Below are 15,161 nucleotides of genomic sequence, written 5' to 3' on the forward strand. Positions count from 1 at the left end.
TGATTCCCATTGACCTCAGTTTTGCTAGGGCTCCTTGATGCCATACTTGGTCAAATGCAGCCTTGATGTCAAGGACAGTCACTCTCACCTCACCTCTTGAGTTCAGCTCTTTTTCCCACATTTGAACCAAGGCTCTAATGAGGTCAGGAGCTGAGTGGCCCTGGCAGAATCCAAACTAAGCGTCATTGATCAGGTTATTGCTAAGAAAGTGCCGCTTGATGGCACTGTTGATGACACCTTCCATCACTTTACTGATGATTGAGAGTAGGCTGATGGGGCTGTAATTGGCCGGGTTGGACTTGTCCTGCTTTTTGTGGACAGGACATACCTGGGCAATTTTCCACATTGCAGGGTAGATGCCAGTGTTGTAGCTGTACTGGAACAGCTTGGCTGGGGGAAGTTCTGGAGCACAGGTCTTCAGTACTATTGCCGGAATATTGTCAGGGCCCATAGCCTTTGCAGTATCCAGTGCCTTCAGTCATTTCTTGATATCACACGGAATGAATTGAATTGGCTGATGTCTGGCATCTGTGATGCTGGGGACTTCAGGAGGAGGCCGAGATGGATCATCAACTCGGTACTTCTGGCTGAAGATTGTTGCAAATGCTTCAGCCTTATCTTTCGCACTGATGTGCTGGGTTCCCCCATCATTGAGGATGGGGATATTTGTGGAGCCACCTCCTCCAGTTAGTTGTTTCATTGTCCACCACCATTCACGGCTGGATGTGTCAGGACTGCAGAGCTTAGATCTGATCTGTTGGTTATGGGATCGCTTAGCTCTGTCTATCGCATGCTGCTTATGCAGATAGTCCTGTGTTGTAGCTTCACCAGGTTGACACCTCATTTTGAGGTATGCCTGGTGCTGCTCCTGGCATGCCCTCCTGCACTCTACATTGAACCAGGGTTGATCTCCCGCTTGATGGTAATGGTAGAGTGGGGATATGCCAGGCCATGAGGTTACAGATTGTGGTTGAGTACAATTCTGCTGCTGATGGCCCACAGCGCCTCATGGATGCCCAGTTTTGCATTGCTGGATCTGTTTGAAATCTATCCCATTTAGCACGGTGGTAGTGCCACACAGCACGATAGAGGGTATCCTCAATGTGAAGGCGGGACTTCGTCTCCACAACGACTGTGTGGTGGTCACTCCTACCAATACTGTCATGGACAGAAGCATCTGCAGCAGGCAGGTTGGTGACGACGAGGTCAAGTATGTTTTCCCCTCTTGTTGGTTCCCTCACCACCTGTCGCATACCCAGTCTAGCAGATAGTCCTTTAGGACTCGGCCAGTAGTGATGCTACCGAGCCACTCTTGGTGATGGACATTGAAGTCCCCAACCCAGAGTACATTCTGTGCCCTCGCCACCCTCAGTGCTTCCTCCAAGTGCTGTTCAACATGGTGGAGTACTGACTCATCAGCTGAGGGAGGGCGGTAGGTGGTAATCAGCAGGAGGTTCCCTTGTCCATGTTTGACCTGATGCCATGAGACTTCATGGGGTTCGATGTCGATGTTGAGAACTCAGCAGGGCAACTCCCTCCCTACTGTATACCACTGTGCTGTCACCTCTGGTGGGTCTGTCCTACCGGTGGGACAGGACAAACCCGGGGATAGTGATGGCTGTGTCTGGGACATTGTCTGTAAGGTATAATTCCGTGAGTATGACTATGTCAGGCTGTTGCTTGACTAGACTGTGGGACAGCTCTCCCAACTTTTGCACAATCCCCCAGATGTTAGTAAGGAGGACTTTGCAGGGTCGACAGGGCTGGGTTTGCCGTTGTCGTTTCTGGTGCCTAGGTCGATGCCGGGTGGTCCGTTCAGTTTCATTCCTTTCTATTGATTTCGTAGTGGTTAGATACAACTGAGTGGCTTGCTCGGCCATTTCAGAGGGCATGTAAGAGTTAACCACATTGCTGTGGGTCTGGAGACACATGTCGGCCAGACCAGGTAAGGACAGCAGATTTCCCTTCCCTAAAAGATATTAGTGAACCAGATAGTTTTTTTTTTACAACAATCGACAATGGTTTCATGGCCATCTTTAGATTTGCTTTTAATTCCAGATTTATTAATTGAATTCAAATTCCACCTTCTGCTGTGGTGGGATTTGAACCCATGTCCCCAGATTGGTTACTAGTCCAGTGACAATACCACTACGCCACTGCCTCCCCTATATGAATGTAAGTTGTTGTTATAGTATGTGAGAAAAACCTGAAGATCCCTTGGGTCTTCAATCCAGGCCGACACTCCCAGTGTAGCACTGAGGGAATGCTACACTGTCAGACATGCCTTCCTGTAGACGAGGCATTAAACTGAGACTGTCCTCTCGGGTGGACGTAAACAATCTGATGGCCACTGTTTTGTAAAAAGTGGAGGGGCGTTCTTCCCAGTGCTGCCCTATTCAATATTTATCCCTCAACCAACCTCAGTTAGAGGGTTTATCTGGTTGTTATATCACTTTTGTTTGCAGGAGCTTGCTGTGTGCAAACTGGCTGCCTCGTTTTCCACATTACAACAGTGGCTGCACTTCCAAAGTGCTTCGCAGGCTGTGAGGTGCTTTGGGACAACCCAAGGTGGTGAAAGGCGTGATAGAAAGGAGAGTTCTTTCCTTCCTACACACTTCTTTTTGCCTCACGACATGACCTCAGCCTCTATGCTGGCGAGAACATAGGTGTGATAACACAACACAGCATCTTAAGCAGTACGGCTGGGAAAGACTATATGTTTGCAGAGCTTCTGAGCAGCAGCAAAGTCTTAAAAGGGGCAATGCTCGCATGCCCGCCCTACACCACAGACAGCTGACCGCCTGTCGGCCGCAGAGGGGGAGGCCTTCCTTGATGTGTTTCCAGAGCTGAACAAATCAATCAAATAAACCAAACAGTCCTGCAGCACCCTCAAGGCACTTTGTGGGATTTTTCTGTGCACACATCCAACATTCCAACACTTCAAAAACTACTTCACAGGCTATGAAGTGCTTTGGGACATCCTCAGTCATCAAAGGGGCTGCAGAAATCCAAGTCCTCTTTGAAAAAGACCCACAGGATCAGGCAGACAGTGTATGGATCTTCCAGATAATGTATCACTCTGGCAGTACTGCGGTGGAGCCTGTGCATGTTCCAGTGCTGGGTGAGGCTCAAAGCCACACCCATTTGACAGAGCTGTGAGTGGCAGCAAGCAAACCTAGGCGGCAAGATAACGCGCCATCTCAATCTGAATAGTGCACTGCACTTAGAAATGAAGTGCAAAATATTTCCTGTCGCAAAGTCATACTTGGTCTTGCTGACAGTTTTAAACGGGCTTCAGCTAACTCACAGGCATGACACAGTGGTGGCAGGCCACAATCTTGGCAGAGTCAGTGAGTGATCTAACGGTGAACTGTAAAACCCCCAGATGGAGTACCCGGGTTAGGGTCAGTCCCCTGCTTTAAATTCCATTTGACGTCCCGGGGGTGGTGGGGGCAGGGGGGAGAAGGGAAGGGAGGGTGGGGGGGGGGGGTGGTGGAAGGGAGGGTGGGGAAGGAAAAAGAGAGAAGAGAAAGAAAGAGAGACAGAGGAGAGAGAGAGAGAAAGAGAGGGGAAAAAAAGAGAGATCAGAGAGGAGGTGCATGCGTGTGTGTCCAGTACTACAGAGAGGAGGGAGAGCATTACACCCTGATGACAAAGCCCTCAATCTCACTCAGACTGCGTGCACTGAATCACTGCTCACCCCCAATATCACTGAACCAATCTCTGCACGTGCTGGACTGCCCGCCATTATACACAGCCTGCATTTGAAATCCAAGCTCCGACCTGATTCAGATCATATTGTTCGAGTTCCAGAATTAAAACGGGCTCATTCCATCCCTTTAGAGCCAGGATATCTGAATGGAGTTTTTCAGTCCTCACTGCACTCCCCTAAGGAAGACCAAGTCAATAACTGAACTGTATCCCCAAACACTGCCTCCAATCCACTGTACACAAACCCTAGGCAGTGCTTTCAACCCGCCCTCGTACCTTCCGCAGAACTGCCGAGGGTTTGCAAGGTTTTAACCCTCTTTAAAAATCAGAGTTGTGGCTATTTGCTTATCTGCTTGTTGTAGAAGCACAGTAGGTTCAGTCCCCCTCCCCACCGTGCACATTACCCAGCAGTACCCTTCATCACTCTGCACCCTACTCCCACCTCACCCCCCACCCACAGAGGAAAGACCAACTACGCAGAGAGTGTGTTAATGTCATCAGATTCAAACACCTCCTGGTTCAAATGATCGAACTCTGTCCAGTCCCCACTACATAAAACGTCCACCTTTAAAACTGGTAGTCACTCATAGCAGCCTAAAGGAAATAACCGTCATCACAAAATCATGCAGCACAGGAGCAGTCCATTCAGCCCATCGAGCCTGTGTCGGCTCTTTGAAAGAGCTATCCAATTAGTCCCACTACCCCACCCCCTGCTCTTTCCCCCATAACCCTGCAAAATTTTCCCCTTCGCGTGTTTATCCAATTCCCCTTTTGAAAGTTGCGATTGAATCTGCTTCCACCGCCCTTTCAGGCAGCGCGTTCCAGATCACAACAACTCGCTGCGTTAAAAAAAAAAATCTCATTTCATCAGGTTCTTTTGCCAATTACTTTTGCATGTGCTCTGCTGATTTTGAGCAGAAACAGCAGTCCTTACTCCTTCGGTAGGGCTCGCTGCAGTCATACTAAGAGACCACCAATAGCATTACACAATTGCCACCAGCAAACTGCTTTACCACAAATGGCAATTCCTCGGCTTCACAGATCTGCTACGATTCCTGATCAGTGATGCCACTGCAGCAGTAACGCCGGCTGTTCTACATGCGTTGCAGCTGCCTGCATTTCCAGGCAACACCTGTCTGTGTTCGCAGATTCGCATCACGGAAGCTCCCCAATTTTTCCCTCCCGCCACCTGATGCCCCTGCTCCAGGGATCTACAAGCTGCTATGCATTCTGCACAGTCCGTTGCATTCATACAGCGCCTAAAAACATCCTCAGGAACTACACGGGAAATTGGTCAGGCAGAATTTGACACGGAGCCACATAAGGAGATATCCGGGACAGGTGACCCAAAGCTTCATCGAGGAGGTCGCTGTGAAGGAGCGTCTAAAAGGAGGAGCGAGAACGACTGCCGACAGCTTGCAGGGAAAGTCTGAATTCCTACAGGGTCAAGGAGGACAGTACCAGCATGAACTGCGGGGCGCAGGACAGGGGGTGGCCAGCAGAGAATAGTGATACCATGATCTAGGAAGGGGAGATCAGAGAACAGTCTTAATATGAACTGGGACAGAGGGCGGGGAGAAAAACAAGGATAGCAAGGGCCTATTCCCCTTAGCAGAGAGGTCAATACCCAGGGGGGCACAGATTTAAAGCAACTGATAGAAGGATTAAAGGAGAATTGAAGAGAAAGTTTTTCACCCAGAGAATGGTGGGGATCTGGGACTCACTGCCTCTCAACCCTTCTGCCACTGGGAACAGTTTCTCTCCAACTCTGAGCAGCTCTATTAAATCGTCTCTTCGACAAGGAAAACCCACCCCAGCTTCTCTAATCTATCCACGTCACTGAAGTCCCTCATCCCTGGAACCATTCACGTAAACTTTTTCTGCGCCCTCACATCCTTCCGAAAGTGTGGTGCCCAGAATTGAACGCAATACTCCAGTTGAGGCCAAACCACTGCTTTATAAAGGTTCATCATAACTTCCTTGCTTTTGTACTTTATACCTCTATTTATAAAGCCCAGGATCCCATGTGCTTTGTTAATCACTTTCTCGACCTGCCCTGCACCTTCAATGATTTATACACATATACCCCCCAGCTCCCTCTGCTCCTGTACCCCTTTAGAATTGTATCCTTTATTTTATATTGCCTCTCCTCATTCTTCCTACCAAAATGAATCACTTCACACTTCTCTGCATTAAATTTCATCTGCCACGTGTCCACCCAATCCACCAGCCCTATGTCCTCTTGAAGTCTAGCATTATCCTCCCAGCAGTTCACAATACTTTCAAGTTTTGAGTTGTTACGGCCAGGTGAGAAAGGTATCTAGGGTTCCCTTTCAGCCTTCACCTGGTCTTGCTGTTAAAAGGGTTTAATTTTAAACACAGTGTTTTTAGCTCCCCCTTTGGTGAATCCTTGTTCACCGCTTTCCAATTATAAGGCAAAAAAACCAGCACAAACCGGCTGTCATTTTTCACTATCGGAGACTTTACTCTCCACTGCCTTCAGTGGATTCAGAGGCTTGTGAGAAAGAGATGGGAGCAGACAGGAGAGAGATCTTCTCAGTACAGGAGCAAACAGTCTTTCTCAGTTCAAACTCTCTGTGGCCATTTCAAAGGAAAAGCCTGGAACAGCCAGTTAGTCATGTGACCAGCTGGTCTAACCAGTCCTGGCCCTTGTGGATTGTATTCTCCTGAGCAGGCCCTGGAATGCGCTTCCTCACCTTCGATGTCTGTTAGCATGTAAATGCTTTTTTCCAACCACAGCTGATCTGTTTAACAAGTCATTTCCTCACTCCAACAACAGTTAAAAATCAATTTTCATGACAATTTTGATGTGCCTCATTCTTGGCAGGTGGGGGCCCAGTATGATTGTGTCATGTGTAAATTTTGAAATTGCACTCTGCACACCCAGGTCTCGGTCATTAATATAGATCAAGGAAAGCAGTGATCAAGCTACCAGAATGTTTTCTGTGGAAATGATGGCTGCAGTGTGTGTTCCGATTACCTTTGGTTCAAAACAAGAGCCTATGGGCATAGCAGACAAGTTCAGAGGGCAGTCAGAGGAGATGTTTTCTCACTCCTGCCCAAGTGAGCTGACAGTGATATTTAACACTGGATTCTCAGGCTGTCAACACTTCCACTCAATTATCTCCTTAAAAAAAACAGACCATAATACTGTGGATGCTGCAAATCTGAAATAAGAACAGAAAATGCTGGAAATACCCAGCAGGTGAGGCAGCACCTGGCTCGAGCCACATAATCCAGGCTGACACTCCCAGGGAGTGCTGCACTGTCAGAGGTGCTGACTTTCGGATGAGATGCTAAGCTGAGGTCCAGTCTGCCGATTTGCAGGACTACGGGGAAAGTGGGGCTAGGTGAGTTGTCTGAAATATTTAAAGGGTAGGTAAAGATCGGGAGAGGTTTAAAAATATACATATACCTGGGACAACAGGACATGAGCTCCAGTCCCTAGCCGCAGATTTTTCCCCCCACTCCTCCTCTAAGTACTGACCATTCCTGGAGTGCCACAGATATGGTCAATGCCGCTGGGTACCGAGCCCACGTGCCCTTCTCCCTATGTGAACCTAGCCAGCGGATGAACAGGCCGCGAGAGCTGATCCCAATTCTGAGTTCACCCAAACTCTGGTCTAGCAGACTTTGCTTAGTGATCAGGAGCAGCTACCCTGACTGATCACCACCCACCACCCACCCCCCCCACCCCCCCACAACCAAAGTAACAACTTGCATTTAGAAAAACTTCCAGATTGGTTTTAAAATTTACCCCTTCGGGCGTAGGCCGCGTCCTCTGGTTTTACTGTTCTGGACAAGGTGAAACAGCTCGTCACGGTTGACATTATCCAGTCCCTTTCAAATCCTAAACTCAGCCACTCTCTCACCTCTCAACCTTCTCTCCTCCAGTGAGAACGGACCCAATTTATACAAGCACCCAATCACTCTGACTGCTCAACATTCAACATGAGTAAATGTGTGTGTGGGGCAAGTAAAAAGCCATACAGACCAGAAGGCCAGCAGTTTGAATCCTTTTGATGCAGGTCTCAAATGGGGAAACAGTGAGATAGCCTCAGCCCAACAGAATAGGAAAGGTGCCACGTGTCACTCTCACCCTGACGGACATGTTAGTGTGCAGCTGCATCGAGCTGTGCACAGACCCGCAATACTCAAACACCGAGTGTCACTATGTGCTCAGGTTCTAGCTGTCCCACATGTTGTGAAGGATGGGTCGGGCCACGTCACCGTCGAATGTTCCGTCCAGTTGGACGGTGCCATACCACCTGTCTCTTGTGGAAAAATTTGTGCAGACAAACAACTTTGACCACAAATCCATCAGGCAGCGGTCTGCACGGAAGGCCCTGCGGGGAAAAGAGATGGCGGATCCTGTCGGATGGCTCCCCGAGCAGACTGTCAAAGTCATTTGGCAGAATGCCTCAACACCAGAACTTTCAAACAAGCAGCAAGACGTAGCTTGGCTGGTGTCGAGAAGGGCCCTCCCTGTCAGATCCTTCCTGCACACCTGGAGTCTCACCCCCTCCGCGCGCTGCCCTCAAGATGGCTGTGGTGGGGAAGAGACGGTCGCCCACCTCCTACTGGAACATGCCTTTGCAAAGCAGGTCTGGAAAGAGATGCAGTAGTTTTTGTCCAGATTCATCCCGAGCAGGACTCTGTGCTTTATGGGCTGTCCCCAGGAACACACACTTAAACATCAACTCAGTGAAAGACGCTCTTTGGTCGACCTGAAACCTGCTGGTCTTCCAGTTCAAAGAGCTGTCCACACCAAGTGTTGCAGACTGGCATATCCGTAGGTCCAGGACCACGCACTGAGGGACACACGAAAGCCACCGCAAAGGTTCAATGGGGAAAGGTCACAGTCTAAGGCCCTCCCACCACAGTAAACCGAAGGGCTGGAACCCGTGTAAAACCCCCTGGGTTGTATGCACCAGAGAATGTCTGACATGTCATGTATATTGTAAACATAATCTGTAACTAAGTGTAGTGAGGCACCTCAGAATTCCACACACTGTACTGAGAGAAAGTGTACTTTATGTAATGTCAATTTTACAAATTTTATGAAGTATTCTGTAGGATAGGGGAAATAGTGGTGTCGTGATAATGTCACTTGTCTAGTAATTGACAGCCCAGGCTAATGGGTTCAAATCCCACTGTGGCGGATGGTGAAATTTGAAGTCAATTAATAACTAGAATTTTGGGCAGCACAGTGGCGCAGTGGTTAGCACTGCAGCCTCCCAGCTCCAGCGACCCGGGTTCAGTCCTGGGTACTGCCTGTGCGGAGTTTGCAAGTTCTCCCTGTGTCTGCGTGGGTTTCCACCGGGTGCTCTGGTTTCCTCCCACAGCCACAGACTTGCAGGTTGATAGGTAAATTGGCCATTGTAAATTGCCCCTAGTGTAGGTAGGTGGTAGGAGAATGGTGGGGTTGTGGTCGAGAATATGGGGTTAATGCAGGATTAGCATAAATGGTTGTTGGTCGGCACAGACTCGGTGGGCCGAAGGGCCTGTTTCAGTGCCGTATCTCTAAAATAAATAAAATAAAAAATAAATATTTTTTGGGGGGGGGGGGGGGGGGGGGGGAGGAGAAAGGTACAAACCAGTCTGAATTCCTGCTCCAGACTGCCTTCTACTGACCCTTGGCAGCAACTGCGTGAGCACAAGTGTGTCGGATTGACCGCAATGCTCGCCCGCAGCTGACCAACCCGCCAACAACCTCACAACCAAGGCTCAGTAAGGTAGGATAGTGGTTACGTTACTGGACTAGTAATCCAGAGGCCTGGACTAATGATCAGGACATGCATGTTTAAAAATCACACCACGTGCCCAGCGCAATATAAATTCAATTAATTAAATAAATCCAGTATCAGTCATGGTGACGGTGGAAATGCGTAAGACGACGTCAGCAAGCAAATTAATAACCAGCATCACAGAACAAGCGGGAGCCCAAACACATGTCCGCCAGTGCTGCACATGTCACGACACTTTCGCTTCATCCAAACCTCAGCAGAGTGCGCGAGGTTGCGTTCAGTGAAGGAAGAGTCGGGACAAATAAAGCCGACACTGGTCCCTATCTTACCCTGACAGGAAAACCATCTCATCCGTTCAGAATGCCAACCCTACTGTGGCCCCACTACAGCTTGAACTTTGACCTCCACACGTCGGCAGGCCCTCAGTTTTTCACAAGGCATCCAAAGGATGGCGGCTCTGGCTAATGCAGCACTCGGCGAGTGCGAGCCTTCACCATACTGTCAGGTCTCGCTCTGGGCTCAGGCTTGACCCCGTGACCTTCAGACTCAGTGTCCACCAGACGAGGCAAGCTGGCACACTGGTTTGCCGCCTTGTTCCAGGTCCAGAACTTGGTAGGCGCAACAGGTCAGGGATGAAAATTCATTGATGGATTATGGGATGTATTGTATAAAGGTCTTCAGGAGCAGAGAGAAAATGCCATTGGCAGACATCCCAAAAATGGCCACCACTCATCTCCCCATACCTGCTCTGGGGCTCATCAGTGCCACCTTTGGTACAGCCATGAAGCATCCTGGCTCTCTGTGGAACAGGTAAGTATCCCCTTACCTGCCCGAGTCTCCTGAACCATTCAGAGGGGCAAAGTCCGAAGATGTTGAGGTCACGCGACCAACGACGTCATCCTGGGCAAGAAGCCAATGACGGAAAGCGAGTTCCGGGGGGTAAATGACACAAACGGCTTCCAGACGCTACATCCTCTGCAAAACAACATGAATTAAGATTGTTTTTTTTAAAAAAAACCCAGATCACGAGACGTTTGGTATTCTGGTCACAAGCTCAGATCTCGAAAGAAAAATCGGTTCAAAGCTTGCCTGGAGCATAACGATCAACTCCTGGAGACCTGACCAGGCATCAATGAAACTTCTAATGGACCCGAAACCTCTGGCTCTGGTTAGATTTAGGAAGATGGATGTGCTTTAACGTGGCAACATACTAGGCCATGTGAGGCAACACAGAAAGCTCATTGTCTTGTCAGAAAAACACACTCTGCTCGTTGTAAAAGTGCTGTAACCTTGGGCAGTCCCTCTCCAGTTCTGAATAGGCTAGCCCAGAGTTTAGGATTAATTGGTAATCTCACTCAGAGGAGCCTCCGGATGACGGGAGCACAACTGAAAGGTTGCCACAGCCGTGCTGTATGGGACATTCTTCTGAGGTTGGTGTAAAGGTACAATATTGGAGTTTCACTCTGCAGCTAACCCCCGTTTTTTGTTTTTTTTTTCCTGTCCTGGGAGTGTTTGATGGGGACAGTGTAGAGGGAGCTTTACTCTGTATCTAACCCCTGTGCTGTACCTGTCCTGGGAGTGTTTGATGGGGTCAGTGTAGAGGGAGCTTTACTCTGTATCTAACCCCCGTGCTGTACCTGTCCTGGGAGTGTTTGATGGGGACAGTGTAGAGGGAGCTTTACTCTGTATCTAACCCCCGTGCTGTACCTGTCCTGGGAGTGTTTGATGGGGTCAGTGTAGAGGGAGCTTTACTCTGTATCTAACCCCCGTGCTGTACCTGTCCTGGGAGTGTTTGATGGGGACAGTGTAGAGTGAGCTTTACTCTGTATCCAACCCCCGTGCTGTACCTGTCCTGGGAGTGTTTGATGGGGTCAGTGTAGAGGGAGCTTTACTCTGTATCTAACCCCCGTGCTGTACCTGTCCTGGGAGTGTTTGATGGGAATTGTGTCGAGGGAGCTTTACTCTGTATCTAACTCCGTGCCCCGGGACTGTTTGATGGGGACAGTGTAGAGGGAGCTTTACTCTGTATCTAACTCCGTGCTGTACCTGTCCTGGGAGTGTTTGATGGGAATTGTGTCGAGGGAGCTTTACTCTGTATCTAACTCCGTGCCCCGGGACTGTTTGATGGGGACAGTGTAGAGCAAGCTTTAGTTGAATGAGTACATTGTCACCTTTCACCCCGGATGAGTAAAAAACATACAAACTAGGAGCAAGAGTAGGCAATTCGGCCATTCTATTAGAGCATGACTGACCTGTTTGTGGACTCAACTCCACTTTCCTGCCTACCCCAGATACCCTTTGACTTCCTTTGTCAAAAATCTGTCTCCCTCTGCCTTAAAAACATTCAATGACCAGGGAAGAGAGTTCCACAGATTGGAGTTAGCTGGGCTGAAATGAGGCAGTGACAGAGACAGGAACATTGCTTGGATAAGAGAGAGGGGGATTAAATTAGACAGAACCCCTAACCCTGGTCACGCACCTTACTGGAAAGCGATTGCCTGCGAGTGTCACATGAGTAAAGAACCCAGCTCGGCTGATACCCCTTCCCCTTTACGAGCAGTCAAATAGGCCACTGACACCCGCAGTTCTACATTTATGTATAAGGAATGGCCTGACCCGCAGGTACCAGAGATTACCCCAGGCCGCCAAAGAGCTGTAACCCTCCAGGCACAATTCAACACGGGAGGTCACTGACTCCATTAACGATGATGGTTTACACAAACCAGTCCCACTACCCCACCCCCGCTCTTTCCCCCCATATCTCTGCACATTTTTCCCCTTCCAGTATTTATCCAATTGCCCTTTTGAAAGTTACTACTGAATCTGCTTCCACCGCCCTTTCAGGCAGCGCGTTCCAGATCACAACAACTCACTGCGTTAAAAAAAAATTCTCCTCCTCTCTCCCCGCTCTGGTTCGTTTACCAATTATCTTCAATCTGTGTCCCTCTGGTTACCGACCCTCCTGCCACTGGAAACAGCTTCTCCTTATTTACTCCATCAAAACCCTTCCTGATTTTAAGCACCTTCAGAAAATCTCCTCAGCCTTCTCTGCTCAAAGGAGAACAATCTCAGTCTTCTCCTTTCATGCCGGAAACATTCTAGAAAGCAAGTCTCTTCTGTCTCCTCTCCAAAGCCTTCGCACATCCTTCCCAGTGTGGCTCCCGGAATTGGACTCAATGTTCCAGCCTGGGCCGAACATGGACCAGAAGGTCCCGAGTTGGATCTTCAGTTGGTAAGGAGTTAGCCAATGTCTGCAGGGTACTCCTGGGCTAGTGGCAGAAACCCCTGGAATGGCCCCAATAGGACTGGGATAGTGAACATCACTTAGCTTGAACCTGACCTTCCCTCTTCCCCTGCCCCACAGTCAGGTACCCTCCCTACACTGTCTAGGCTGCCATGAGAAGAGGGTGGTTGGGTATAATTAGCTAAACTAGGCTTGTATTCCCTGGAATATGGAAGGTTAAGGGTTGACAGAGAGAAACTTTCTCTCCTGGTGTGGGTGGGGTGTAGAAGATCTAGGACAACCTGGGGGCGGGGTGGGGGGGGGGGGGGGGGGGGGGGTGGGTGGTAGGCGGCGGTAGAACCTTAAAACTCAGAGCCAGGCCATTGAAGTGTGGAACACTCTGCCACAAAAAGCAGTAGACACTAGTTTAATCCAGCATTTTAAATTTGACACTGCTAGATATTTGTGAGCCAAGGTGTGGGTGGATGGAATCACAGATTTATTACAGTGTAGAAGGAGGCTATTCGGCCCATCGTGTCCGCACAGGCTCTCTGAAAGAGCAATTCCCTCAGTTCCATTCTCCCCGATCCCTGCACATTCTTCCTTTTCATATAACTGTCTAATTCCCTTTCGAATGCTTCAGTTGAACCTGCCTCCACCACGTTCTCGGGCAGCGCATTCCAGACCTTAACCACTCGCTGCGTGAAAAAGTTTTTCCTCATGTCACTTTTTTTTTTAGAGATACAGCACTGAAACAGGCCCTTCGGCCCACCGAGTCTGTGCCGACCATCAACCACCCATTTATACTAATCCTACACTAATCCCATATTCCTACCACATCCCCACCTGTCCCTATATTTCCCTACCACCTACCTATACTAGGGGCAATTTATAATGGCCAATTTACCTATCAACCTGCAAGTCTTTTGGCTGTGGGAGGAAACCGGAGCACCCGGAGAAAACCCACGTAGACACAGGGAGAACTTGCGAACTCCACACAGGCAGTACCCAGAATTGAACCCGGGTCGCTGGAGCTGTGAGGCTGCGGTGCTAACCACTGTGCCGCTTTTGCTTCTCTTACCAAATACTTTAAATCTGTGCCCTCTCATTTTCAATCCTTTCCTGAGTGGGAACAGTTTCTCTCCATCTACTCTGTCCAGACCCCTCGTGATTTTGAACACCTCTATCAAATCACCTCTCGGCCTTCTCTTCTCCAAGGAAAACAGTCCTAACTTCTCCAATCTATCTTCATAACTGAAATTCCTCATCCTCGTGAATCTTTCCTGTACTCTCTCCAATACCCTCACGTCTTTCCTAAAGTGCGGTGCCCAGAACTGGACACAATACTCCAGCTATTATACAAGTTCAACATAACTTCCTTGCTCTTGTACTCTATGTCCCTATTAATAAAGCCCAGGATACTGTATTCTTTATTAACTGCTCTCAATCTGCCCTGCCTCTGTTCCTGCACCCCCTTTAGAATTGTACCCTTTATTCTATATTGTCTCTCCATGTTCTTCTTCCTAACAAAATGAATCCCTTCACATTTCTCTGCATTGAACTTCATCTGCCACCTGTCTGCCCATTCCACCAACTTGTCTATGTCCTTTTGGAGTTCTACACAATCCTCCTCACAGTTCACAATGCTTCCAAGTTTCGTATCATCTGCAAAGATATAGTTCAGCCACTGAATGACGGAACAGGGTCAAGTGTTAGCACTGGTTCTGCCGGCAGCACTCTCACCGTGGAATCTGGATGCGAATACCTGAGCCTGACTGCCCATGGTCAATTCACAACCTGCTCACAAGACTTGAGCTCATCATCCAGACTGACACACCAATGCAGTACGGCGGGAGTGCTGCACAGTTGGAGGTGTTAAAGATCCCACGACGCTCGGGCAAAGAGTACGCGGTGCTCCCAGTGTCCTGGAAAACACACTTCTCTCACCCAACACTGGAATTCACCCCATTACCGTTTGTGGGCTCTTGCTGTGTGCAAATTGGCTGCCATGTTAACAGGAAGATTTGTATTTCTATCGTGCCTTTCGCCACCCAAAGCTTCACAACCAATGAAGCACTTTTTTTTTTGAAGTGTAGTCACTGTTGAAAAGTAAGGATACGTGGCAGCTAATTTGTGCACAGCAAGCTCCCACAAACAATGGAATAACTGACCCAGATCACCTATTTTTTCTGCGTGTCGTCTGAGGGATAAATATTTGCTGGGAGACCAGGGAGAACTCCACCTGCCCTCTGCTCTTCTTCCAATAGTGGCCGTGGGACCTTTTACATCCACCCGAGAGGGGCAGATGGAGCCTCGGTTTAACGTCTCAACTGAAAGAGGGGCACCTCCGACATTGCAGCACTCCCTCAGGACTGGCGCTGGGAGTGTTGGCCTGGATTATGGGCTCGGGTCTCTGAAGCAGGAACTCGAACCGACAACCTTCTGACTCAGAGTGCTAC

General features: G+C 49.1%; 1 protein-coding gene across 5 annotated transcripts in view; it reads right to left on the reverse strand.

Moving 5' to 3' along the window:
* The window catches only part of gatad2b (GATA zinc finger domain containing 2B), an 81,831-nt gene that overhangs the window by 57,779 nt on the left and 8,891 nt on the right, over positions 1-15,161 (reverse strand). For 2 of the 5 annotated variants that reach the window (XM_068022570.1, XM_068022569.1), the window contains exon 2: positions 10,306-10,454. The exons of 1 other annotated variant lie outside the window; for it this stretch is intronic. Coding sequence is in view for 2 of the 4 variants with exons in the window: in XM_068022567.1 (XP_067878668.1) it covers positions 10,223-10,269 (47 nt within the window). In the remaining 2 variants the exon portion in view is untranslated. Of the gene's footprint in view, positions 1-10,222; positions 10,455-15,161 lie in introns of those variants that run through there. 2 more of the 5 variants (XM_068022567.1, XM_068022566.1) reach the window with 2 other exon arrangements.

The sequence above is a fragment of the Heterodontus francisci genome, chromosome 46, assembly GCF_036365525.1.
Source record: "Heterodontus francisci isolate sHetFra1 chromosome 46, sHetFra1.hap1, whole genome shotgun sequence".
In the NCBI taxonomy this organism is placed as follows: domain Eukaryota; kingdom Metazoa; phylum Chordata; class Chondrichthyes; order Heterodontiformes; family Heterodontidae; genus Heterodontus; species Heterodontus francisci.